We start from the raw sequence: 27,830 nt of genomic DNA on the forward strand, positions 1-27,830 counted from the left end.
AAAAAAAAAAAGAAAAAACACTCTCCAAACATAAGGGTTTCTCTTCCTACCCTAGATAACATTAGATATTTTCTACATGTACTCTCAGGAGCTGGTGAACACAACCCCTTGTGATGGTTTCAGGCTTCTAGATTATAAGGCAGCAAGCTACGGCAATGGCAGAACATTTCCTCTCATAATCACTAAGGTCGTTTCAAAATGCCAGGGAAATAACGGTTGAGGGTTGCCCTTGTATGGGTTTCAATTGTCTTAACACACCGAAGTTAGCTAAAAATACCCCTGTACCTCCTTCTATTTATGAATGTTAGTCACTTTCTCCGTGTGTTTCTGCACATACAGGAGACACGTCAATTACTGCACAACCTCACGCTGCACTGGGTGAGCTCAGCTCTGCTCCTTAATCAAACGCTATCAGGGCTGGCTTCAGTGCCCTCTGATGTACGTACAGGTTTCACGGAAGGTGTGATGTGGTCAGTGGAAAAGTGACTCTGTCTCTAAGCACATGGCTTCAGTAACCATCAAACATTTTGCTTATCTATCCCAGCCCTAGAATTTCTCTTTCATCTGGAACTATTAGTGCAAAACTAGTTAAGATCCAGCTGAGGGACTTCCCTGGCGGTCCAATGTTAGGACTCTGCACTTCCACTCCAGGGGGCATGGGTTTATAATCCCTGGTCGGGGAACTAAGATCCCGCGAGCTGCGCGGTAGAGGAAAAAAGAAAACCCAATCCAGCTGAGCCTTGAGTCCTTCACATGTAATTTGGGGGCCCCAATAACAGGGTCCAGTGTAGAAGCCACTACGCTGGATAGGTTGAGACTGGATTGAGAGGGGTTAGGAATCTGTTCCCCCCTTTTATAACCCTTCCAAATAAAACACTATTAATCCAGCCCTTTTCAATTATCTTTAGTAAACCACCAGGAAGAACAATTTTACATGTTTCTCTGGCCAATACTTTCTGCTCTGTACTTGAATCTTAAAAAAATATTCCTCAAAAAAACCCCCAACAAAACAAAAACCCATAACAAAAAAACAACAAAAAACTACATACCTTAATTCATCCTTAATTTGGAAAATAACTTAAGATGTTATCCCTGAAAGGACCGTGCAAACGAGTTAAATCAAAATATGAACCAAGAAGTGGCCCAGTTGTGGAAAGTGGTGTTTCAAGAATGAACATTTGAACCCTCCTACACTGTTGGTGGGAATGTAAATTGGTACAGTCACTATAGAGAACAGTATGGAAGCTCCTTAAAAAAACTAAAAATAGAGCTACCATATGATCCAGCAATCCCACTCCTGCACATATATCCAGAGAAAACCATAATATAAAAAGACACATGCACTCCAATGTTCATTGCAGCCCTGTTTACGATAGCCAGGACATGGAAGCAACCTAAATGCCCATCAACAGAGGAATGGATAAAGAAGATGTGGTACATATATACAATGAAATACTACTCAGCCATAAAAGAGAATGAAATAATGCCATTTGCAGCAACATGGATGGACCCAGAGATTGTCATACTGAGTGAAGTAAGTCAGAGTAAGACAAATATGATATCACTTATATGTGGGATCTAAAAAAAGGGGTACAAATGAACTTACCTACAAAACAGAAATAGAGTTACAGATGTAGAAAACAAACTTTGGGTTACCAGGGGGTAAAAGGGGAAGTGATAAATTGGGAGACTGGGATTGACACATTCACACTATTATATATAAAATAGATAACTAATAAGGACCTACTGTATAGCACAGGGAACTCTACTCAATACTCTGTAATGGCCTAGATGGGAAAAGAATCTAAAAAAAGAGTGGATATATGTATATGTATGCCTGATTCACTTTGCTGTGCACCTGAAACTAACACAACATTGTAAATCAACTACACATCAATAACAATTAAAAAAAAAAAAAAAAAGGAATGAACACTCGCAAAGAGCAGTCCTTAGGTCCTCCCGCTCACCCTCGGATCTGTAACAGTGATCCTGCCTTCCTTGGGGAACAGTAACGATACTTATTCACCTATATCCCCAGGATCAGAAAAAGTACAGCTGACCAGGAGGAAAGGTACTGCTCTGACCTTATTCATACTTTACCTTCTACATGAGGAATAAATGTGAATAGGAGGTTAAGTTTCATGTGTAAGTCATACGAGACTCAAGAGCCCTACCCAGGTTTTTCTTCTTTCCTCTCTCAAATCCAGTCTAAAACAAAAAAAGTCAAAAGCAGAAATATGATACAGAAGATGCAAGGTTTTAAACAGAATGAGCTTGAATGTCACGTTGCAAGTACTGAAAGTAAGGAGTTGTAGGAGAGCGATTTCTTTATCACCCATCAGATAATTACACTACAAGAAAAGGAGTGATCAGTTATGAGCTACTGTCTTAAAAACATGGTACGGAGAGTGGGAGGGAGGTTAAAAACGGTGAAGGCTTGACAGTGACTCATGTTCCTGGCAGCTTAGTGACTATATTTCAAACTTGAGATGGGAGGGGAGGAAAAAGAATATTCTTGCTATAACTCTTTTTAACATTCCAACAGATATGGCTGCCAGCAGTCAGAAGGCACACGCTGGACACAGCACCTAGAGGCAGACTAGTGGAGAAAAGGCACAGGACATCAAGCATGATGACATACAATGAGAGAAACACCAAGTTCTGCGGGAGGGGAGGCAGGGAGAGAAGGATTTTCAAAGAAGGAGAGATCACCTCTTGCTGAAGGAAAATCAGACAAGGTTTGGAAGGAAGAATGGACATTCTGGACAGAGAGGAGGTGGGGAGGAAGTCACTGAAAGTGAAGATCACGGTTGCGCTTTATTCAGTTGTGTAGCCCAAGGCCTGGAGTGGTGCCTGATGTACAGAAACAGTCGCTTGATTAAAAATTGTTCCTTTTTTGAACCCACGAGGTATGTATACAAGTATTCACTGAATTGTCCTTTCAGATTTTACATTTGAAAACTTCATGAGGAAAAGAACAGCCTGCCCCACTAAAGATGCAGGCAGAGGGGCAGCAAAGTACAAACAGGCATGTGCAGGAGAGCATGTGGCCCATTTTACGACAGTTTAAGACAGGTATTCACAAAGTGTGTGTAAGAGAGAAGGCCACAGAGGTGGCTGAAACTAGTATGGGGCTAAGGAGTCTGGCAGGTAACATGGAAGAAAGAGGCTCACAGGTCCACATCAAGACCCATAAACATGGCAAGAGTGCACAGATGGATCTGAGTGGGAGTCAGCTGGCGGTAGGGAGACCAGGGAGAAATTTAGAGCAGTGCATCCAGCAGAGAGGGTGACTCTCAGTGGTGACACTGAGAACAGAGAAGAAAGGGGAAAAACTCATAAAATTTAAAAACGGATCCATACATGGAACGACTGGGAGGGAAACTAAAAGGTTTCAGACTTGTGGGAAGGAAGAATGGTGATGATATCACTAACCAAAACGGCGCAGTGAGGAGTAACTTAGGGACGAGGATACAAGGACAGTTTTGGACATGACTATAATGTTGGCTTTATCCTTGACCTAGAAACAGCCCAGGCCAAACATCTTTGCAAAGCCCTAACTAGAGGACTCTTGACACAATGTGTCCCTCTCCTGGAGTCTCACAGCGCTTTGCAAAGATCACACTATATTTTAACCATCCTTTGTTAAAATCCATCTCTACGTGATGATAGAGCGAGAAATCATCTTGCCTCCTCTCCCACCCTCTCCCTGGACAAGGTCATCTTGGACTGCACGGCACGGCACAGTGGCTAAAATCACAGGCTCTTCCTGCAAGGGGCAACTATGCCGTCTACTAACTTCATGCCCCCATGGGTGGGCTGATCACTCTAAACCTTAGCACTGCAAGCCTAAAATGGGACAAGGGGTTCTCGCTTGGGCTTCATCTTCCTCTGCCCAGCCCGCCTCCAGAAACCACCTTTTTCCCCCAGCAACACTCACCTGGGACATAATTGATTCCACAGTCGATGACTATTGCCCCAGGTTTGATCCATTCCCCTTTCACCATTTCAGGCTGGCCAGTTGCAACTACCAGGATGTCACCTTTACTTACCTAGGGAAAGACAGTTCTGACTTCAGAAACTAAAACAGTGAAACATAAAAAAAATCTAGAAGTGGAAAGGACATCCGTAAGCTTTGTATGAAATTCTTCACTGTCGTCAGCTATTTTATGCAGGCCACACACTGTCTCTGACAGCTCTTCATATACTGTGCTCATTCCTACACACGTCAAAACCTCCCCTTTCACTAGATATTTTACTGAATGGGGAACCTGATGAGAACCTTTGAGACAGGGAGGAGTACAGGCTTGGAGCCACAGGCCTGGGACAACGTCCCTGAATTACATGACACCTGGAGACTGCCCCCTCTTCCCCAGAATGTGGGGACCACCACCTTCAGCAGAGCATTGCTTGGGGAGGATTAAAGAGGTGCTGGGCCTCTCTTCTGGTCTGTCGCCACATTTAAGAGACTGCACTGTCAATGGGATGATTCCTGGGAGTCATTCCTGGGAATTCCTGGGCTCAGGAATCTGATGCAGGGGACAAGAACAAGCTGTGACCGAGGTCACAAGACCACTGTCCATAACCTGCTCTGGACACCTCCACCTCTGAGACCACCCACTGTTGCATACGTGGGATCTGGCTGCCGTGGGTCAATCCCAGTTCCTATACTGCTAACCCCTATATCTACCATGAGATGGACTGGCACAGAAAGAATACAGTCCAAACAAAAATCTGCATAGACTTGGACAAGTTTTACATTTGAATTTGTTTCTTCATCTTGTAAAACAGACAAGAATCACAGAGTTGTTAGAGGGGTTAAACGCAGGAATGAGGTAATAAAGTACATGGCAGCTTCTGGCACTTAAATATGAACCATCCCCATTAGGCAAGAACCCCTGCCACACGCAGGAACGGGCATGCAAACGCGTGCGCGCGACCCCTTACCTCCTCGCCTAGGTGGGCAGTCTTGGAGTGGCAGGTGGTCACTGTGGCGTGGCTCCACAGAAGCAGGTCATGCATTGGGGCACCAACTATTTTACTGCGCCCGACCACCACAGCGTGCCTTCCAGCGATCTGCACCCCTGAAAGGAGAGCCAGCGTGCATCAGAGAACTGGGGGAAGCTGCCCTCCTTCGCATGCCACCTAAATGAGAGAACTCAGGACAGGTGCACAAAAGCAGGTTCTTAGCATCAAAAAGCAATCTTCCTAAAACCATCCCTTCGTTGGCTACTCAGGGTTTCAGCTACAAGTTGGGACTTGTACATGTGTCCTTCTTGCTGTGGGTTTCTGAGAGGAGCTTAAGCCAAGATCCATTCATCGAGCCATAGGAGAGTGGGGAGAAAACCTATACTCAAATCAGAAAGAAACCCTGACATACAGCTAAACAGCCATATGGCAGAAGAGGACATATTACATTACATGGGAAAAACAGTTATAAGAACCAGGGTGAATGTAATGGGGTGGAGGGAAATTAGATTAGTATCAGTAACTCTTTAGTTCCTCATCCAAATTTCTCTTTTGGCTTAGGGCCTGAGCCACAGGGTTATTTGCAGGGAAGTGATAAAGGGGAACTTAACTATAGTAAAAAATTTTCTTTTTGTTTACTGAGCACCCATTCTTCTGGCATTATCCCAATGTCCTTTTCAGGACTGACATACTCTCCTCAGTAGAGATGGTGTGGGTGAACACCCAAGAGTGAACAAGTGACCATATTTCATCCCCTGGACAATGAGATCCATCCCATGACTCTTAGGCACAAGGATGCAACAGGCTGGAGCTGCTCGGGGCCACCAAGTAGAGCTCAGAACGAGCCACCACGCAAAGAGGAGCAGAAATAAGGTCCTGAGGACTCTACTGAGCCCTTCTACCCAGCCCCACTGAAGCGAACTCTTCCTTAAGGCAGTTTGTGTTTAAACTGTGCTTCTTGTGTAACATTAACTCTATCCGAAAAAGGCAAGTTTCTATATAATGCTAACATCATGAACATCTAGAAGTAAAGCCCTCAAAGTGTGAAGTGTTTAGAAGGTAACTTTCTATACTTTTTAGGGTACAGTAAAGGACCTGAAGCTGCATTAGGGCAAATGGTTGCTTCAATATCAACAAGAGGAGGTGGGGAGCCTACAGCTGCCAAGGCTCATGGGATTTTTTTCTATCAAGTTGAAACACACTGTGTGCTAAACATGCCGTAGAGTATAAATTTTGCTGTAGGACTGAACAATAATAGCTGTCCGAAGGCTTACAGATTGACCTTTCCTTGCCAGCCACAGAAAGTTTTCACGTACGTTAGCTAACACTTTCCACTTTAAATTTCTGATCCACTTCTTTTAAACAGGGCACACTTCCTTGTAAAAAGTAACCTCTGCTAACAAGTATTCATGATGAAATTAAAATACCAAGAGGCTGACTAGGTAACAGGGTAATACAGCCAATTATCCAAGGAATCCATTTCCTAGATCTACAAGGGTGACTCGGGGCCCATTCTGGGATTCAGACTTTTCACTCTGCACCCTACAGACTATCTGAATCTTTATTATCATATAGGTTACTTTTTCACACAAAATAAATTGCTTTGAACTCAAATAACTCTGAGTTCAAATCTTGGCTCTGCTGCCTCTTGGACAAATTACTCAATCTCTCTGAGAATGTCTTCTCGGCTATTAAACAATAAGAATACCTACCTACTTCATAGGGTTGTTGAGAAAATTGAGAATTTAGGTAAAGAAGCCCCTAGCACACAGGTCCTGTGCCAATCAAGCCTACTTATTTAGGGCTCACTTATATAGGTGTATCTCCCCTATACCTCTGAAGGTCAAGACCAGGCTCCATGAAATGGTGCTTTGTTTTTGTCTGTTTGTTTTTACCTGTCTCCTTGATGAGTTCCAAGCATCCTTTGGGTGTACAAGGGATGAAACAGTCATTTAGGTCACCTCTAGCAAGTTTTCCAGCACTGATGCTAGTCAATCTAAAACAAGGAAAGTGATAGGTGTCTTTACTCTTTAGAACCAAAATGATGTGTTCCTGAAGTAGAAATATATTATAGTCGCAATCATGCAATATGGCACAGAAAGCCAAGTCACACTCACCCGTCCACATCCTTTTCGGGTGCAATAGCATTGACCAATGCTTCAGTGTTAATGGGATTCTCTGAATCTAAAGGTAGCTGCACTATGAAACCATGCACATTGAGGTCTTCATTCAAAGATGTAATGCACTTTAACACCTAAAAATATTACCACATACAACTTATATACTACCACATAGAAATCAACAGGGTGGAGAAACACTTTCCAAGTCAGAAGTCCCATTTTCCCCCCGAGAGTTTAACTGTAGTCCTCTCAGAATGTACCTTGCCTTGGATCCTGAGAGCAACTCTACCTTAACACAGAATGTAACCTTCAGGTGTCTTGCAAGAAATCCAACAAACAAAAGAGCTAAGAACTTTAATAAACTATTACTGCAACAGTAAAATCCATGGTACCATCACCCAAGTCAAGATTTCTGTGATGACAGAAATGTTCTGTAATTTGTACCTTACAATAGTGGCTACTAAAATACTTGAAATGTGGCTTGGTTCAACTGAGGAACGGAATTTTAAACTTTATTTCATTTTAATTAAATGACCACATGGGGTTAGTGGCTATCCTGCTGGACAATGCAGAGGTAGAACATTTCCACCACCTCAGGAAGTCCCTTTTCCCTCCTGCCGCTTCCCAGTTAATCCCCCACAGTTCTGACTTTACTAACCCATGATCTGTTCTGCCTATACTTGAACATCACAGAAATGAAATATACATTTCATTTTTCAAGTGCAGGTAACAACAGGACAGTGATCAGTTTTCAATGAACATCACAGGTGATTTGCAAACAAATGATGCAGCAATCACACTGTGAGTACCAAACATTCATACCTAGCACTGCCCCATTTACTCTGTGGGTATTTTCAAAGATTTCCTGAAGGCTGAGTCTGTGAAGAAAGAATTACCTGGAGGTTTCTTGTATGCTGAATGCATCAGTCCCTAAAGTTGCACTAAACTAAAACCAGAGAGGAAAGCACTTCAGCTGCCCTCTTAACAGTTGATTCTTAACAGCTCACCTCAGATTCTGTGGCCGTTCGCGGTAACTTAATGTGCGTGGCTTTGATCCCGATCTGCAAGAATGAACATTTAAAACAGCTGCATGGCAAAAGGACTTGAGGCATGGGCCCATTTCTTCTACAGATGTGACTAAGACAAACCAGGAGGTGGCAGGCATCATTTCACCCTCATATATCCCGAAGAACGAGTCTCTCACTTTGACCCATCCATCGTTTACTTGTTAACTGTCACCATGGCACTTAAGCAGTTTTATGTCCACTATTCCTGCTCTTTATTTGTTTTTTGTTTTGTTTTGTTTTGTTTTTGCGGTGTGCGGGCCTCTCACTGCTGTGGCCTCTTCCGTCGTGGAGCACAGGCTCCGGACGCACAGGATCAGCGGCCATGGCTCACGGGCCCAGCCTCTCCACGGGATGTGGGATCCTCCCGGACCGGGGCACGAACCCGTGTCCCCTGCATCGGCAGGCGGACTCTCAACCACTGCCCCACCAGGGAAGCCCTATTCCTGCTCTTTAGAAGCAAGCAGATCACTGATTAGAAAACATTCCAGGGCAAACCAGAGGCTGAAGCTCTGTCACCCATTTCTAACTTGCGAAATACATAAACTGAAGTCTGCTGTGGGCGATAAAAGTTTTTGTGGGGGGAGCACAAAGGGGAAGGGGTGGCAGATAGGACTTGGGGAGGGGGAGGGGTAAGAGTGGAGGGCGGGGGCATTGGTGCCGCTGTTCTGGGCTTTACCTCTTCAGCAGCCTTCAGCTTCACATTTATATAAAGATTAGAATCATCTCTGTTGCCGACCTAGAAAAATAAAAACATGCAAATCAGACGATTAGGGAAAGGCAAAGTGTATGGAAAAGCTTCTAAAATTTTAGTTTTGATAAAAGGAATATTTAATCACGAGACTCCTGTTAGGGTGGACCTAATCCTAGCTCACACAGAAGGGACGCCCACGCCAGGCAAAGGGCAGTCTGCTGCCCTCAAGACAGAGGAAGAAGCACGCAGAAGCCAAATCCCCTGCCCCACCATGCTAGGTCTCACTATGTTCCCTGTTTCTTTAATCATGGACATATTTAGTTTTCCATTGTAATCATTTATCTAAAATTTTCCTTTACAAATATTTTTCCACGTTTCGGTGGTTGACATTTGTCCTTTACAAAGTTGAAACGTCCTCTCGGGGTGATATGCCACAATAAGTTTGGTTTCTCCCAAAACTGCAGAGGGAAAAACGGTACGTCCTTGACACCAAAGGTAACTGATGCATAGTTGCTTTAAACAGGACGACTGTGGAGAAAGAATCTGGCCCTAGGAACAGAGTATCTCCAGGTCTGGTCACGCTGATGCTGTTACTGGAAGCTCCGCTCAGGCTCACAGAACACGGCCTTACTCTTAGCTGCAGGTGTCCTTTATAGAGAAGTCTCAGTTTTGCCAGTGCTAATTTGAATTTCAAGAGCCAGATGAATGCGGTGAGGGGAATTTCATTTTTCTATGGGTTATTTGCACCTAAGTGCATTAGGTGCTTCCTGTGGGGCTTCCCTAGAATTTTAGTGCCTCTCATGTTTCGTTTTCGTCATTTTATATATATGACCTCTGCCCCTATCATCCAATCTTCATTGATTCAGTTACCAGATTTAATACACTCTGGGATTTTTAGATCAAAGTAGGAAACAGAGTACTGTTTTTTCATTTTTATTAATATTGTAAACAAAGAATTTTGCCTGCCATTTCAGTTCTATAAGGATCAAGTCATTAGCCCCTGCAGTTGCTGACCTGCAAGTACACCCTGAAAGGAATTCAGGGTGCAGCATTCCATGTTTTGGAATATACGGGCCCCTTAGATAGTTCAAATGCATGTCTTAGGAAGAATTTCAATGACCCCAGATTCTTGCATCTTCCCACACATAGAAAAGCCCTAAAAGTATTAACTGAGGGGACTTCCCTGGTGGTGCAGTGGTTAAGAATCCACCTGCCAATGCAGGGGACATGGGTTTGAGCCCTGGTCTGGGAAGATTCCACATGCGGCAGAGCAGCTAAGCCTGTGAGCCACAACTACTGAGCCTGCGCTCTAGAGCCAGCGAGCCACAACTACTAAGCCCGTGTGCCACTACTGAAGCCCACGCACCTAGAGCCCATGCTCCGCAACAAGAGAAACCACTGCAATGAGAAGCCTGTGCACCACAACGAAGAGTAGCCCCCACTCACCACAACTAGAGAAAGCCCACGTGCAGCAGCGAAGCCTGACACAGCCAAAATTTAAACAAATGAATAAATAAATTTATTTTAAAAAAAAAGTATTAACTGAGATAGCTGATCCTGTGACCAGCAGTAGGCTTTCACTGAGATCTTGACTGCCTGTATCTCCCAGCCCAAATTCACACACACACACACATTATCTATATACTGGCTCCTCCCCTACCTCTTTGGAACAGCTTCTCTGAGCAATTAGAGACTGTCACTGTCTCCTAGGCTATAGCACTCAGTAAGACACTGAATAAACTCAACTCACAGCTCTCACATGGTACGTTTTTTAAGTTGACAATATTTATAACTACAATTAGTTATTACGACTTAACTCGGAGATTAAATGGTTTTATCACTCACTGCCGGTTTTTTTTTTTTATATAAATTACAACTTCTCTGTTCTATACTTTATCTTCACCTCTCATGTAGCTAAATGCAACTGTAAGTCACTTTTCCAGGAATGGCGTGTGGGCATTTTCCTGAGTCTGTGTGCACCTGAAAATATTTCTCTGCTGTCTTTGCACTTGAAGGCACGTTTGGCTGAGTTTGGAGTCATGACATTTTCCTTCAGAGTTGCTGTCTTTGGCATCTAGTGTGACAGAAGTCTGAAGTCTTTTGTTGTTGTTCCTTTATTGGTAACTTTTCTGTCTGAATGTTTCTGAAGGAGTTTTTCTGAAACTCCAAAACTACCACCAGTTTTTTAACAGAAAGCTTAACAGTTATGGGCATATGTCAAAATCTTACTGTAATCCTAATGCAAAGAAAAAGACCTCTTAAGATCCAGTTCAAATATTCTCATCTAGGCATTTCATAGGGAAAAATGGTTATATAATCATTGATAGACTGGATGCAAAAAGAATGTTTAGTTGAAGAACAGTAGATGCTTGACTGACAGGCAAGTGGGTGGATGGCCTACTGGTTTCCCAGAACAAATCTTAATCCCATTATAGTTTATTAAAAAAAAAAAATCACTTAAGCATTTTATCAGAAATACCAATTTCTTCCTTGAAGGAGGTGAATTACATCATCCAAAGAACGTCCTATTGAGACAGAAAAGGAAGTGGGCAGGGCACAACCATTACAAGAATGACACAACCATTAAGAACAGGATACCACAAAAATTGGTTAGAACACATTAGGTCCAAGATGGCGGAAGAGTCTACTTCCAGTGGACCTTGAGCCTCATTATACACTCATTGTAATACATTAGCACATGCTAAATGACACACCCATGGGTGCCATGACAGTTCCGAGGCTGACCATAAAAGGCCCAAAAGCAGCATGATGGCCCAATTCCTGGAAGTCCCTGCCCCTCCTCCAAAATACCTGGACTAAACCTCCCACTTGTTTGCCTATGAAATTACCCAGCCCATAAAAACTAGCCACCCCCACACCACGGAACCACTCTCTCCTTTTAAGATGGCCTACGCTGTCTATGGAACGTGTACCTCTCTAAATAAACTTGCTTTCACTTCACTATGGCTCACTCTTGAATTCTTTCCTATGCAAGGCCAAGGACCCTCACCTGGCAGCCTGTCTGAGGGACTCACCCGAGACCTGGGATATGACCATCCTCTTGTGCCCCATTTTTCCTACAACACTATCTTGGAACAAGTTAGGGATATTTTACACCAGGAATCTACAAACTGTTTCTGTAAAGGGCCAGGCAGCATATATTTTAGGTTTTTCAGGCCACATACTCTGTCATACCTTCTTTTTTAACCATTTACAACCTGAGCAGTTTTGGACATGGGCCACAGCTTACCAATCCCTGTTTTACACCATAAAATATCTTGGGTATTGGTCTACTGATTAATTTTTCTTCTGCTCCAGGAGCCTTTTGTAAACATTCAGGCCAACTGAGTTTATTTTTTTTGTTTTGTCCATGTCTTTTGTGAGGACTGAATAATTTACTATCTATAAAGCGCTTTAGGGCTTCCCTGGTGGTGCAGTGGTTAAGAATCTGCCCGCCAATGCCCGCAAGCCACAACTACTGAGCCTGTGCTCTGCAACAAGAGAAGCCACCACAATCGCACACCGCCAAGGAAGAGTAGCCCCTGCTCGCTGCAACTAGAGAAAAGCCCATGCGCAGCAACGAAGACCCGACACAGCCAAAAATAAATAAATTTATAAAAAGCACTTTAAACAATACCTGGTAGGAAGCAAATGTTATTATATTATTAATAACTATTTTATGGAAATACAGCCTCATTTGTATCTCTCTTTTTTTTTTTAATTTTTATTCATTTTTGGGCTGCGCTGGGTCTTCGTTGTGGTGCATGGGCTTCTCTTGTTGCAAAGAATGGGCTCTAGGTGTGTGGGCTTCAATAGTTGTGGCTTGTGGGCTCCAGAGCACAGGCTCAGTAGTTGTGGCACACGGGCTTAGTTGCTCCGCAGCATGTGGGATCTTCCCAGACCAGGGCTCAAACCCATGTCCCCTGCATTGGCAGGTGGATTCTTAACCACTGCGCCACCAGGGGAGTCCATCATTTGTATCTCTTGTGATGAAAAGCCAAGTCTTAATTTCCATTAAATATTTAACTATTTGTAAGTTATCAGTCCGCTGTTTTAAAAGAAATTCCAACTTGTAGGTATATATGCCTGGACCAGATCCTGAATACCCTTAATACAATGCTAATGAATTAGAAAAACGAATGGGAAAAGCAAATTGATTTTGGAGACAGATAGAGCTGGGTTCATATCCAGACTCAGTACCTTCAGGTCTGTGGCTTTGGGCAAGCTACCCAAGATCTCTGACCACCAGTTACTGTTACTGAACACAAGTTAGGGTGCTCCAGGCACAGTGAGGCCAAACAAACTGAAATGTCGGAGTTTGGAGCAAAGAAAGGTTTATTGCAGGGCCAAGCAAGGAGAATGGGTGGCTTGTACTCTAAAACCCCAAACTCCCTGATGGTTTTGAGGGAAATGCTTTTATAGGCAAAATTTGGGTTGAGGTCTATAGGGTATGTGACTTTCTTTTGATTGGTTGATGGTGAGGTAACAGGGCTGTATTCCAGGAATCTTGTGCTCAGCCTGTAGTGGCCATCCTCCACCTGGGGGTCTCAGTTCTTCAGAAGAACTCAAAGATATTGTTATGTATATTCCCTGAGGAGGAACTAGGACCCTGCCCCAAGGCTGTGCTACACCACTGTTTCTAGACTGTTCCTCCCATGTTTCTGCATCCCCTCCCTTCCCTGATTAGCAACTGTTTGAACCTGTCCTATGGAACTCAGGGAAGGTCAAGGAGGCTGAATGAAGCCTATTTCCAACAAACAAGATATGGGGGACACAGGAAGGATTTGTACCAGGGAGGGCCCCACAGGGTCCTGCTCGGTTTCATACATCTCCCATCTTGTTGGGGTAGTATAAAAATCAGAACCACTAGTAATATATACAAATCATTTGAACTACAGCAGTCACTCTACATAAGCAGTACTGTTGTTCCTTCTGTAAAGGATGGGGAGAGTGGGTGTAGCTGGATGGATTGTGATCAGATTTGCATTTTGACAAGGGTTACATTTGCAGTTAAAAGGACTGAAAGCATCCAGATCAGAAGCCTGTAAGCAGTTGACCAGTGGCCCAGAGGGAGGGAGCAGTAGAAATCAAAAGGAGGGAAGATATCCCAAGAGCTTATGAGAGGCATTACCAATAGGACCTTAGTCCCTAAGGGGATGTAGAGAGCAGGGAGATGCCCAAAAGAGACAGCTCAGGTTTCTAGTTTGAGTGTGTGGGAAAATGGTGGTGCCTGTCACCAGGATGGAAAAAAAACAAGAGGTCTGAGGTGGCACAGATGTGATTACAACATAATCTGTGAGCCTTGCATCATAGAAAGATGTTGATTCTGGTGCTAAAGTACAAGATTAATATATTCTACCACTGTTTTATTGCAAGGACATAAGAAACAAGCTGCAGAACAGTGTTTATGTAAAAAAACACTTTGCAATCAATAAATTTAAAATAGGAGTTTGGAAGTCAATTTTTAAAAAGCGGGAAAAAAAAACCCTCGATATTGCTACAAAAAGGTTTACAGAAACAGATTTCTTGTCTACGACATTTACTCATTCTACAACAAACAATTCACAAGAATAAGCCAAGAAATAACTGGTCCCACAAAAGTACCAAGTGGACACCCACAACATATACCTTCGATTCTCAGTAATTTGCAAAAATGGAAAATCCACCACAGCACAGGACATACCAGGCAGAACGACAGGCCTTCTGTAATTTTCTTCTCAACTAAGGCCTCTCAGATAATGAATAGCAATGGTGGAAAATATTTAAGTACTATTCACTCTGAAATTCTTGATGAACATGGATCAGAAACTTAGCAAGGGATTAAATGACATACATGGAGACATACATATAGAGAGAAATGTGAAGTGAGGAAGCAGGTGTTTCTGAAGGGAATTTCAAATGCAAGCTATCAGTTTCCTGTCATCCCAATCAACCCTTCAAACATTCATTTGTACATCTGGCCACATGACACATATTTATTAAATACCTCCTGCCTATTTATTGAAGGCCTCTTACTGGATGAATCTGGAGCTCTTGAAAGAAACCTCAGATAAGAAGTATTCTCCCATGTAGCTATGGGACTGGGGGAGCTCACTTAGGGAAAAAATAAGGTAGAAAAGAAGTCTGAGGGCTGAGCGTTGAGGTATTCGAGTGATCTAGGTATCAGGAAGGTATCAGGAACAACAAGCAAAAAAGATTAGAGAAGGAGTGATGTCCTAGAAGCCAAGAGCCTAGAACCAGAAGAGATCCAGGTTTACAAGTTCCTGACCTACAGCTGATAACTGGGGTCAGATAAAACTGCGTAAGGCAATGGTTCCCAAAGTGCGGTTCACACACTTTTGCCGGAACCCCAACACCCTTTCAGAAGATTTGCGAGTGCCATAATACTATGATGTCGTTTGCCTTTTTCACTGTATTGACATCTGTATTGAGGCTGCACAAGTTAGGCTGTGTAAGACTGCTGATGACTTAGCACTAAAGCAAGACAATGGCACCAACCTGTACTAGTCACACAGTCTCAGTAAAAAAAAAAGACACCAATTTCACTTAGAAGTGCTCTTGATGAAGCAGTAAAAATTATTTTTATTAAACGTTGACCCTTGAGTACATGTCTTTTTAATATTCTGCATCAAGAATGGGGAAGCAATCACAAAGCACTTCTGCCGCATACAGAAGTGGTTGTCACCAGGAAAGGCACTTGAGCTTTCTTGCCTTGCAAGCAGAACTAGCAGATTTTTAAATGGAACACCATCTTTACTTAAAAGAACAACTGACAAATAATGATGGGCTTGAATATTTGGCAAATATTTTCTCAAAACTGGATAAAGTGAGCCTGCTACTTCAAGGAAAATAAGTAATAGTATTAATTACCAATGACAAAATTTGAGCTTTCAAGCAAAAATTGGTATTTACATACTCCTGTGAGCTTGACAACTTCTCAACACTTAAAGGCTTTTCTGATAAGTTTGTTGGTGATATTAATGATTATGATTTTTAAATATTGCATAATGAAACGTGTTAACATTTGGAAGACCTGCATAATTCAGTGAACCATTATTTCCCAAATGGGGAATGAAGGACATAACAAAAACCAGACACAGGTAAATAGCCATTCAAACTGCAACATGAAACAAGATTTTGATTTAACAAAGTATGAAAGTTCACTGATAACAGTTTCAGAGTCCACACTGCAACTACCTTTTAAAAACTTTACTTACTGAGTGCTTATAGTATTAAAGAAAAATATCCACAACTATCTGGGAAGACTATTAAAAGAACTCTTCCTTTTACAACCATACGTCTGTATAAGGTCAGATGTTCTCCATATATTTCAATCAAACCAGCATAGCAAGAGATTGAATATAGAAGTAGATGGGAATCCAGCTGTCTTCGATTAAGCCAGACAGTACAGGGTTTTGCAAAAATGTAAAACAATGCCCCTCTTCTCACTCAATTTTGTTTCTAAAAGTTACTTTGTCATAAAAATGCTACTTATGCTAACACACAGTGAGCTTACTCTTGGCATTTTTAAATATACAAATGCCTTTAAAACTCTTAGTTTTAATTTATAAATAGTATATATCAATGGATAAATCCATATAAACGAAAGTTTACTGGTGTAAAGGGGTCCTAAGACCGAAGGTCAAGAGATACTGGATTAGGGAAAGGTACCCACAGAGAACAGTAGAGGGCCAGGACAGGCCAACACATAGAAGTTGAGCTGAAGAGGAGGAGCCTGCAAAGAGAAACTGAAAAGGTCTGAGGTTTCACAGAAGCCAAAAAAAAAAAGAGGAAGAGCTTTGATGTGCCTGTTGTCTTAAATGCTATCGAGAGATTGAGAAAGGAAGAAAGATATTAGTAGAAATACACTATCACAGTACCTGTAAAATTGCCAGACCTGGCGTGAAACCAGGTGCTTGCTCCTTCATCTGGATGACTTGGTTCTTCAGTCTCTCCCTGATTTGCCTAGAGAAACAGGAAAAAATTGGAGTTAGCATTTAATGTTTCAAGCCACAAATAAAAAATGTGTATTACTGGATGTATTTCTCTTTTAAATTAAAAACACCTTAATTAACAGACATTATCTGATATAATATGTACCCTGTACAACCCATCAGTTTTCCAGGCCTCAAGTAGACATGGATCTTTTCTAACTCTTACTGACACTGACTGGGCCATGGGGTATGGGCCAGTTTAAAACATACTAGTTGAATATATAAAATAGACAATCAACAAGGACCTACTATATAGCACAGGGAACTCTACTCAATATTCTATAATAACCTAAATGGGAAAAGAATCTGAAGAACAGATACATGTATATGTATAACTGAATCACTCTGCTGTACACCTGAAACTGAAACATTATAAATCAACTAACTCCAATATAAAATTAAAAATAATTAAAAAAAATACTAGTTGGTGGCATTCCAAATCATACAGTGAACAAACAAAAACTTGGACCAACACTTCTGGAAGGCTGCTAATCCTCATCTTTTTCAGCCTTTCCACTCTTCAGGTGCTGTAGGAAAAACGTTTGCGGGAAAGAACTCAAGCTCACACCTTCTGCTCAACCTACCCTACCTAGTAAGATGATCACAGGGTATCCACATAAGGCTGAATGATAAATCAATGAATCCCACTCTGAACTCAATATGAATTTACAAATTATATCCTAATTCACAAAAGAATTTTCCTTACTCAAGGTTCAAAGTATAACCTCATGTGAAACAAAGATACATCAATTTACTAACACACAACTCTCAACAATACAATAAGACATCAAATAAGTTACATTACATCTATAAGTAAACATTCAAAATAGTCCAACCTTGTCCAGTTACGATAGTTATTAACTTGAACAGGATCTGTCTCTCCTGAAGAACCAGTTTTGTCATTTATCTTTTTTCATCCTAACCACACTTGACAAACAAATATACCCGGACATTAGCAAGCATCTCTTCCCTCATCTAATTTGGTTACTCCCTTCCCCAGTTCTCCACACTTGACCAATATCTGGCATAAAAAGGCACAGGCGTCACAAAAATAGATTATGTGTATTAGCCTAGTAAACGGTAAGAATGTTGAAAGATACAAGAAGTCATACTGAAGACTTCAAAATCTTCTAAGCTAATAGCCTTGTTTTTTCAAATCAGTATTCTATAAATCGTATCATTCAAAAGAAGTATTGATGGACTGTTGGATTTCCTTTTACTGGGATTTGACCTGAACAGAGTACACAATTCTGCTCTGACACAAGATAACAGGAGATACTACAGCTGCCAAGTTTTCCCTAGGCTGCCACTGAAACTCCCCAGCAGTTCCAGCCACAGCTGTTTCTCCTGCATGATGATCAGAAGTGCTGCCCGGGGAGCTGCAGAAGGTCTGTCTCTCCCAGGGGCCAAGTTTCCAGACTCCACTCTCTCCTCTCCCCTTCCTTCCCCCAACCACTGTATGATCACAAAGTGCTAGGCAAAGGTTTCCACTGCTTCTCCTTAACCCCCTGGACCCAAACAAAACCCACGGTTTGGGGTGGGGGTGGGGGTAAAGACCCCACCATTCCTGGCACAATGTGAGACAGTAAGGAGACAGAACAGTGAGAAGAAGTGAACACGTCTGAGACTCTCAATAACCCTCTGAAGTACGCGAGGGAGAAAAAGCTTTCTTATTCCTGCTCACAGATGTAGACACGGGCTCTAAGCAGTCAGGTCAGGTGGCTTTCCCAGGGCCAATTTACAGAAAGAACAGCAAGTGCAAAGGCCCTGAGTGCGTAATTGAGGCCCAAGGGGAAGCAGTAACCAAATGAGGTATACAGTCATTTATTCGGAATGTGATGGGAAGCCATTAGAGGGTTTTCCACAGGGCTGACATGATTGGACTTACATTTTTTTTTAAATAGATCTTTATTGGAGTATAATTGCTTCACAATACTGTGTTAGTTTCTGTTGTGCAACAAAGCGAATCAGCCATATGCATACACATGTCCCCACAACCCCTCCCTCTTGAGCCTCCCTCCCATCCTCCCTATCCCACCCGTCTAGGTCATCGCAAAGCACCCAGCCGATCTCCCCGTCCTATGCTGCTGCTTCCCACCACCCATGTATTTCACATTTGGTACTGTATGTATGTCGATGCTACTCTCACTTCACCCCAGCTTCACCCTCCCACCCCATGTCCTCAAGTCCATTCTCTACATCTACCTCTTTATTCCTGCCCTGCAACTAGGTTCATCAGTACCAAGAATATGGAACACTTCATGAATTTGCATGTCATCCTTGCACAGGGGCCATGCCAATCTTCTCTGTATCGTTCCAATTTTAGTATATGTGCTGCCAAAGTGAGCCCTGGGCTTACATTTTTAAAGGATTATTCTGGCTGCTGAATTGGGAACAGACCCGAGAGGGAACGGTGAGAATCAGGGACAGCAGCAAGAAGTCACTGCAATTGCAAAATCCAGGCCAGAGGTGATGGTGGCTTGGATTAAGGTATCAGTGGTAAGCTGGCAAGAAGCAGATGTATTCTAGATATACTAAACATGAAACACAGAGGAAATGCCAGGGCTACAGATGACTCTCAGGTTTTGGGGTGTGTGAAATGGAGCTGGGAAGACGGACAACTACAAATACTTTAAGAACAGAGCAGATTTCATACTGATACAGTGAATTTATTTACCAAATCTTATAAGGATTGTAGAATAAGTAAGCATTTGAGACCCAAGGAAGGAATCTAGGGACAAATAAAAATAATACTTACACCCAGCAGGTAGCAAGCTATAGGAACCCAGTACTACAAGGTGGTATAGGTGGAAAATGTTGTTTCAGCCCAGTAGGTTAAGAGCAAAGAACAAAATGTTCTGTGTTTTCTATGCTATAATTTAAATGGGTCTAAGTACGCATTTTTTTTCCCCTAAAAAAGATTATAGCTTGAGATCAGTTATACTGACTCCCCTAAACTTTTTCTAAGAAGCAGGACTGTTTTAAAAGTTGCATTAGCAGGGATATTCTTCCAACTACCAAGATTTGTTTAAAAGCTAACACTTGGGCCTCTGAGATATGACCAGAATAGCAATGAGACATTTTTAAGTCTCATTTTAAGCCACAATCAGCAAGAACTAGAGAGCCCAGAACACTAAAGCAACCAATGGAAAATCTTCTGCTCTGGTGAGGAAAAAAGTAAAAAAATCAAGACAATTGTAATTACATCTCTGTTAAGTCCCTTAAAGATTTTTTCCTGCCTGGTTTTCTTGGTTGGCCACTAACCGAAGCACCTTAAAACGAAAAGTGGAATAACAAAAGTCAAGTGTCAGGTGTGTCTGAAGTTGAAGAAACTACAGAAGAAGAACATGGAGAGAAAAATTAATACTCCCTCCCTCGTCTATCTTTATTTTAGGGTCATAGAGCTGTGACGAATTAAATGGTGGGAACCCCTTTAATTTTTATAGCTCATTTCCAGCAAGTATAAATGCTATAATGGAACAACTTTCGAATCACTGAAACCTCCTAAATAAACAGTAACTTCCTTGAATTGCAGATGCCTCCCATTTCTATCCTCGGCCCCATGAGTTATACCATCCTGGTAAAGATTCTGGGGGCAAAGTGAGGCAGAAGTGGGCATGTGGAGAAACACCCCTGATCCCTGAATAGAACTACACATGCCAGTCACACCATCTTCCATCAACATTCTCTAAAATCTAAGGGAAGACATATCTCAATCTTGATGTAGGAGAAATCAGTACTAGAGTACCAATGAAGGTAGCAGGACCAAGTAGCAGTAAACCATTGAAGTCTCTCTGGTCCTGATGGACAGATACTAGTAAAAATAGTCATAGCTAACTAAACATGAACAGACACAGATGCAGTTTTAACTAAGTTGCTACTGGTATCTAGTGGGTAGAGGCTAGGGATACAATTACATATCCTACAATGCACGGGACAAAGAACAACAAAGAATTGTCCAGCCCAAATGTTAATAGTGCCCAAGGATAAGAAACCCTGCTACTGGCCAATGAAATGCAATGTTTGCGGTTATCTTTTCTAAGGTGCAAAAATCACAGTGGAAATCATTTATAGTTCAACCTGTCAAAATTTGTTTGAATCTCTATGGATAAGAGTTATTTGCGTGACTATCAGTTTTCTCCAAGTTGACTTCTCCCACATATAGTTGTCAAAGAGCCTAGTCAACAAAAGTCAAAGGTGTACACCCCTACAGAATCGCATCACCCTTGAAGAGTCCTAGTCAGCGCCTAATATCTCTAACAGTCACCCAGATCTCTTGACTCAAGTCTTATACAATTATTCCTCAAAAAGTCCACTATGAATTCCAACTCATTCTGTTTTACATAATGGCCTATTTTCAAATTTTGGACATTTTATGACTGAGAAAGAAAAAGCATTGCTAAAATATAACGTAACAAGGACATTTCAACAGAAGCTACAGGTAGGAAAAGGAGGCGGTAATGGGTATTTAGCTACATGGCTAAGAAATCTACATGACGGGAAAAAAGCTGCCCAGTCAACAAACACTGAAATGTAGCACACAGGCTTAGAGGAATTTGCAAATGATCTTCAAAAGGTCCACAGAGGGGACTTCCCTGGTGGCACAGTGGTTAAGAATCCGCCTGCCAATGCGGGGGACACGGGTTCGAGCCCTGGTCCAGGAAGATCCCGCATGCCGCGGAGCAACTAAGCCCGTGTGCCACAGCTACTGAGCCTGTGCTTTAGAGCCCGCATGCCACAACTGCTGAGGTGCGCACGCCTAGAGCCTGTGCTCCCCAACAAGAGAAGCCACTGCAATGAGAGGCCAGTGCACGGCAACGAAAAGTAGCCCCCGCTCAATGCAACTAGAGAAAGCCCGCGCACAGCAACGAAGACCCAATGCAGCCAATAAATAAATAAATTTTAAAAAAAAATGGTCCACAGAATAGGGCTTTAAGTAACTAATCAGAGAAAAAATCAAGAACATTCATCTTCAACATGCAGGGCTATTCTAAACAAGGACAGACATTTCTCACCCTCCCCCACCCCCACAAGGAGACTGTTGTTATAAGATTTTACAATGCAGTACAACACAAATGTCTGATTTCATCTGCTTTATTTTCATTTTGTTCATTTGCTGTTTTATGTTTCATTACAACTGTTACACTGCTAAAAAATTCTTCAAATTTTCTGAAAAACTTAATATGTAGTTCCTTGTAAAAACAATTGAGGCCACCTAGTGTTCCAAGAAAGGCATATATTTCAAATTCCTAGTTAGTTAAGTCAAATTAAAAGATTAAATTATGTCCTTGTTGAAGAACATATTTGCAAATGATGCAACCAACAAGGGCTTAATTTCCAAAATATATAAACAACTCACATAACTCAATAAAAAACAAGCAACCCAATCAAAAAAAAACGGTCAGAAGACCTAAATAGACATTTCTCCAAAGAAGACATACAGATGACCAACAGGCACATGAAAAGATGCTCAACATGACTAATTAGAGAAATGCAAATCAAAACTACAATGAGGTACCACCTCACACTAGTCAGAATAGTCATCATCAAAAAATCTACAAACAATAAGTGCTGGAGAGGGTGTGGAGAAAAGGGAACCCTCTTGCACTGTTGGTGGGAATGTAAATTGGTGCAGCCACTATGGAAAACAGCATGGAGGTTCCTCAAAAAACTAAAAATAGAGTTGCCAAATGATCCAGCAATCCCACTCCTGGGCATAAATCTGGACAAAACTATAATTCAAAAAGATACATGCACCCTTATGTTCATAGCAGCACTCTTCACAATAGCAACACATCCAATAGCCTGGCCGGGGGGCCTCGTTAGGACCCAGCAGAAGGTCCCACTCTCAGGAACTCTCACTTGCTCTCCTGCACAGGCTCCCAGAGTGAAGCCAGCTTTGACAGTCAAGGTTCCATGGACCTTCAGAAAGGCCCACACTTTGGAGCTCATTACAGGCAAATCTTTTTAAGCACAAAAAGGCCTTCAGGTACTTTATCTACAGGACAAAATGAAAAGCTTATCAACTTCACTGTGGTGAGCAAACTCTTTTTACAGAACATAGTTCTTCTAGCCCTGTAGCTAAACATATAGTCATGGTTCCATTTTTATCTTTGAAAAATAGGATACATTCTAATTTTAAGGCTCAAGATAATAAGCCAGCTGCCGCAGATAAAGCTTGGATAAACACAAACATCACTTGCTTATTCAACAGGTACTAAGTACCAATTTATTAAAACTTAACTATGTGCCAGAGACTGCTCTAAATGCTTTACAAGTCATGACTCATTCAATTTTGACAACCTTGTGAATTAGGTGGCCAACATATAGATGAGGAAGTTAAGGCACAAGTAGGTAAACTAAGTCACCCCCTGATTCTGGAGGAGGGAGCAGCACTGTGACTAGCTCTGGGGATACCACCCACAGGGAGCTGTGTTACAAACACACCAACCCGCTCTGCTCAACCCACAACTCAGAGCACCTTCTCTCAGTGGCCTGACAAGTGGCAAACCATCTGTCTCTTCAGTCTTTCTAAAAGATTTAATCAAGAAAAATGCCACCCATGGAGGGAGCAGGCTCAACTATAGCAAACAAACGGAAGGAAAGGTCAAACAAATCATACAACACTTAGTAGGCCCCACTCTGAAAAGCACACGTATATAAGAATTGTGGTTTCTGGTCTAAAAGCCAAATCAGGGCAGTTCTTCTGACACTATTTTCCACCCCTGCCTTTGTATAATCTCTTTAGGAGGTCCTCCCTTAAGCCAGGGTAGGCTCTCACCACCATCAGTGCTCTTTTCCTCAGCCCTTCTACTCACCTTCAGCTGCTCGGAGGCCATCACTTCTGACCCCAAAGCAGTCATTTAATAACTGGTGAGGTCAAGGGTCCATGGCACAGGCTGTGTTTTTGGTCAGGAACCCTCTTACATTGGCAGGCTCACGGCCCCGCCTCCTTCAAATCTTCGCCCAGAAGTTCCTTTCACAATGAGTATGAGCTTAATTCCCATATTCAAAATTATAACCCCCATGCCTCTGAAATCTGTCCCTCTTCCCTGCTCTGGTTTTCTCTTTGGCATTTCTCACTACCTTACATTCTGTTTTACCAATTTTACCATCTGTCTCTACGTATCAGGACAAGAGACTCCACGAGGGTAGGGATGTGGGCTGTTTTGTTGACTGTTATAGTCTCGTGGCTTTGAAGAGTGCCTGGCATATAGGAGGCACACAGATATTTATTAAGTGAATAAATGTCCAAAAATAGATATTTGTCCCTAACCCTCAGATCTCCCCCAGTTTTCAAATTCAGGCTATAACCTTGGAACTCCCCTAAGGAAGAAATGGAAGTGTTCCTTCCAAAGGGACACAAGTGGCAACTAGATCCAGGTTTCCCATAGGCAGAGAAGGAATCTGGAATGATGAATTTTGTCCAGTCCTGGCTACCAGAAAGATATAAAGGGAGAATAAATAAAAGTAGAGAAAAGTCAGGGATGGCCTTCTCAGCAGAATGGGAAGCACGGCAAGAGGAAGACTGCTATAAAGAAAAAAAAATTAGTTTATGAAATTCCTTTTAGCAAAAGTAGTAAGTGCCTGACAAAGTAAGAAGCACCATGTACTGGGTTAAGACCTTGGTTCTAACTGAGCCTCTGCCATTAACCAACCAAGTAACCTTTGGCCAAATCACATCACTCTTCTTGCCTCAACTATTTCCTCAGCTTGCAGGATAGGATGGGCAGTGAACTAGATTTTAGAGAAATTCTGACTGTGGATTTCTTGACTTGCCCCATCCTTCCTCCCTCAAGGAAGAAATTTTACAATTCATATACTACATCAGACAAGAAGCTGCCCAGGGAGCTTGAAGGCTTGCACATTGGTCCCCAGAGAGGCCCAACAGTGGTGGCAAACAAGGAAGCTGACCTGCAAATCTGGGGAATGAGGGACCCTTCCCTTTGACTCCAGGATCCCTGGCTGCAATGCAAGAAGTTCACTTACCTTTCCTCTCAAGAGTGTCCCTGGCCTAGTAAAAGAGGAAGGTAGGGACACCCTGCCCAGACCTTCTACCTGCAGCCCAACCTGCTCAAGTTCTAAGAACCACCTTCTTGTTCAGGATTCCCCCAGGGCCATGGCCAAGGCTCAGCTGCCTGCTGCAGCCTCAGCATGGGGAGCTGAGGGACTGCACTACTTCATCAACCAAGCAGGCTGTCCCCCGTTCCAGAGTTCCTCTTCTCTAAGGAATTGTGAGCTCTACCTGCTCCTGGAGTCAAGCTCTCCATGAAGGTCAAGGTGCCAAGCTGTGGCAGCATCTGAAAGAGCCATTTATAAGCACATTAAAGAAAAATCTTCAGTAAGCGCAAAATCCTTAGTCTTAGTGCTTGTTTATGAATTGTGTTAGTAGGAACTAGTATCAATTAGTTCAATTGATTGCCCTCAACCACGGGGCACTGTAAAAGGTTAGCTATGTTACTTCTGAGCCAACAAGGGAGAGGAACAGTACCTGGAACAGTCATTTCCGGAGAATGCTTTCAGTACCTGCCACCAAATCACTGCCCTATTCCTCCTCATTGATGAAACTTGGACTTAAGCATTAAGGCTTTAGGGACTTCCCTGGTGGCACAGTGGTTGAGACTCCGTGGCCCCAATGCAGGAGACCTGGGTTCAATCCCTGGTCAGGGAACTAGATGCCACATGCATGCCGCAACTAAGTTCGCATGCCACAGCTGAGGAGCCCGTGTGCCGCAACTAAGACCCAGCGCAACCAAGTAAATAAAAAAATAATATTAAAAAAAAAAAAGAGTTAAGGCTTTAGATAAGTGGTTCTCAACCTTCAAGATGCATTAGAATCAAACAATGAGCTTTTAAAAGATTTTTAAAATATTGAGTCCAGTGGCTTATTGCTAGAAATTCCAATTAAATCAGTCTGTGTGGTACCAAGCATTGAAGCTTCCTATGAATATAATTTAGTAAAACTACCTTGGAAAAGATTGGCAATTTCTACTTATATAAAACTGCTCATATATATGTCCTATTACTCCACAATTCTACTCTTAGGGATGTAACCAACAGAAAGGTATATATTATATGTTCCATGAAAAGACATATGAAAGAATGCTCATAGCACTATTCATAATCACCCAAAACTAGAAACCAAAATGTCCATGGATAAGCAAATAGTGGCATATTCACATAGAATACAAAACAGCCATGAGAGTAAATGAACTACAACTACCTGCAACATGAAATAATTTAAGAAACACAACATTGACTGAAAGAAGCCAGACACAGAAGACTTTATATTGTATGATGTCATTTATATAAAGTTCAAAACCAGGCAATACTAATCTGCAGTGTTGGAAGTCAGGACAGTGATTACCTTTGTTGGGGATGGTGATGGGATGGGAGTGAGAGAGGGGCTTCTGGAATGCCAACAATGTCATTTCTTACTGGGTGATACTCAAGTTCAGTAATGAAAAACTCATTGAGCTCTACACTGACGACAGTTGCACTTTTCTGTATGTATTCATATGTAAATAAAAAGAAATATCAAAAACAAAAAGCTCCCAAGGTGATTTTAATCTGCAGCTAATGTTGAGAACCATTGAAATAGATCTCAAGGCCAGACTTCCCTGGTGGTCCAGTGGCTAAGACTCCACGTTCCCAATGCAGGGGACCTGGGTTCGATCCCTGGTCAGGCAACTAGATCCCACATGCTGCAACTAAAGATCCTGCATGCCGCAACGAAGACCCCGCAGGTGGCAATGAAGATCCTGGAGCAGCCAAATAAATAAATAAATATTAAAAAAAAAAAAAAACGGAATGAATCTTAAGCAACTATCACTGTCAAAGAGATAATGAATCAATCATCTCTGTATACATTAACTAATTACTAATCGTTAACAGCTAACTTGTACTGAACACTTATTATGTACCAGGAACAATTCTAAATGCTCTTCATTTAGGAACTCATTTAATTCTCCTAACAATTCAATGGCCTAGATATTATCTTTATTTTACATTTGAGAAAATTTTGGCACAGAGGATAGCTAATTTGCTTAATGCCACAAAACTAAGGAGTGAAAGAAGGTTTCTAGGTGTTTTGGATATAGACACAAATAAGGCAATCCATGTATTTGCCCTTATGGAGCTTACAAGTATATTTAACTTGCTCTCCACTCAACCAAAACATATCCAGTAAGCACCTATTCTCAGTAGCCTGCCAAGAAGCAAACCTAAACTACCTCTTCACAACCAGTCTTTCTAAAATGACGATTTTACCAAGAAAAGCCACTGATTAAGGGACTGGGTTTGAAATATAAGCAAACAAAAAACGAAGGTCAAGCACAAACAATGCAGTTTAGCAAACCACATGCAGAAAAGCACTCAGATGTACGTATTGTGATTTCTAATGTAAACGTTTGGGGTTCCTCCTCACCAATGTGAAAGATTCACCACCATCTAATTTACATCTCACCTTCTTTGTCCACCATCTCTATCTTCCAGGAAACTCAAGGTGGGTTTCACTGCCAATGACTCTATAATTCACTCAAAAACCTCTGCTCACAAAATTAGGGCTTCATGGGGCAATTATTGTTGCCAGCTACAGTTGTTACCAAATAACTGGTGAGGTCCAAGGTCCCAAGAGCAACCTCCAGGTGGATCACACAAAATATATCCTTTCCCCTTCTACTTTCATCTTTCCCCACCAGTCACCTCCCAGACAAAAAACAGCCAGGTGTTACTCCCAGGGAATTAAGTCTGGCAATCATATACACTAGCGAAACATTCAGACTTCCCATAGGGTAGAAATGGCAGAGGTCAAAAGGAATAGAAAATACTGTCAGGACTCAAGAGCCAAACTAGAAAGTAAATCTAGGACCAGGACACAGGAGATAGCTGTTAGAGGGGCATGAAATTGACGGAAAAAGAAAACGTTTAGTGGGTTCCACTTAGCAAATGATGACTCTGGTGCAGTGGGTAAAGCTATGGTCTGGAAGGA

The 27,830-nt window shown here is 42.1% G+C and overlaps 2 protein-coding genes and 1 non-coding gene across 7 annotated transcripts in view; 1 reads left to right on the top strand and 2 right to left on the bottom strand.

Annotated features, from left to right (window-relative positions):
• The window catches only part of ZBTB25 (zinc finger and BTB domain containing 25), a 71,912-nt gene extending 69,072 nt beyond the window's left edge, over positions 1–2,840 (top strand). Inside the window, exon 6 of the mRNA XM_024750854.1 lies at positions 2,546–2,840. The gene's annotated coding sequence lies outside the window, so the exon portion shown is untranslated. The remainder of the gene's footprint in view (positions 1–2,545) is intronic.
• The window catches only part of MTHFD1 (methylenetetrahydrofolate dehydrogenase, cyclohydrolase and formyltetrahydrofolate synthetase 1), a 57,959-nt gene that overhangs the window by 28,804 nt on the left and 1,325 nt on the right, over positions 1–27,830 (bottom strand). The window contains exons 1-9 of one of the 5 annotated variants that reach the window (XM_024750845.1): positions 27,306–27,336; positions 25,086–25,140; positions 16,727–16,811; positions 8,832–8,891; positions 8,096–8,149; positions 7,086–7,222; positions 6,864–6,964; positions 4,948–5,084; positions 3,941–4,052 (exon numbers count right to left, since the gene is read on the bottom strand). In XM_024750845.1, the coding sequence (XP_024606613.1) occupies positions 3,941–4,052; positions 4,948–5,084; positions 6,864–6,964; positions 7,086–7,222; positions 8,096–8,149; positions 8,832–8,891; positions 16,727–16,811; positions 25,086–25,140; positions 27,306–27,321 (757 nt within the window). In that variant the 5' untranslated portion in view covers positions 27,322–27,336. Of the gene's footprint in view, positions 1–3,940; positions 4,053–4,947; positions 5,085–6,863; positions 6,965–7,085; positions 7,223–8,095; positions 8,150–8,831; positions 8,892–16,726; positions 16,812–25,085; positions 25,141–26,207; positions 26,490–27,305; positions 27,337–27,830 lie in introns of those variants that run through there. The other 4 variants (XM_024750844.1, XM_024750849.1, XM_024750848.1 and 1 more) reach the window with 4 other exon arrangements.
• On the bottom strand, positions 19,084–19,190 carry LOC112403414 (U6 spliceosomal RNA). Its single transcript, XR_003003902.1, has one exon. It is a non-coding gene; the product is annotated as a U6 spliceosomal RNA (small nuclear RNA).

The sequence above is a fragment of the Neophocaena asiaeorientalis genome, unplaced genomic scaffold, assembly GCF_003031525.2.
Source record: "Neophocaena asiaeorientalis asiaeorientalis breed wild unplaced genomic scaffold, Neophocaena_asiaeorientalis_V1.1 scaffold140, whole genome shotgun sequence".
Classification (NCBI taxonomy): Eukaryota; Metazoa; Chordata; class Mammalia; order Artiodactyla; family Phocoenidae; genus Neophocaena; species Neophocaena asiaeorientalis.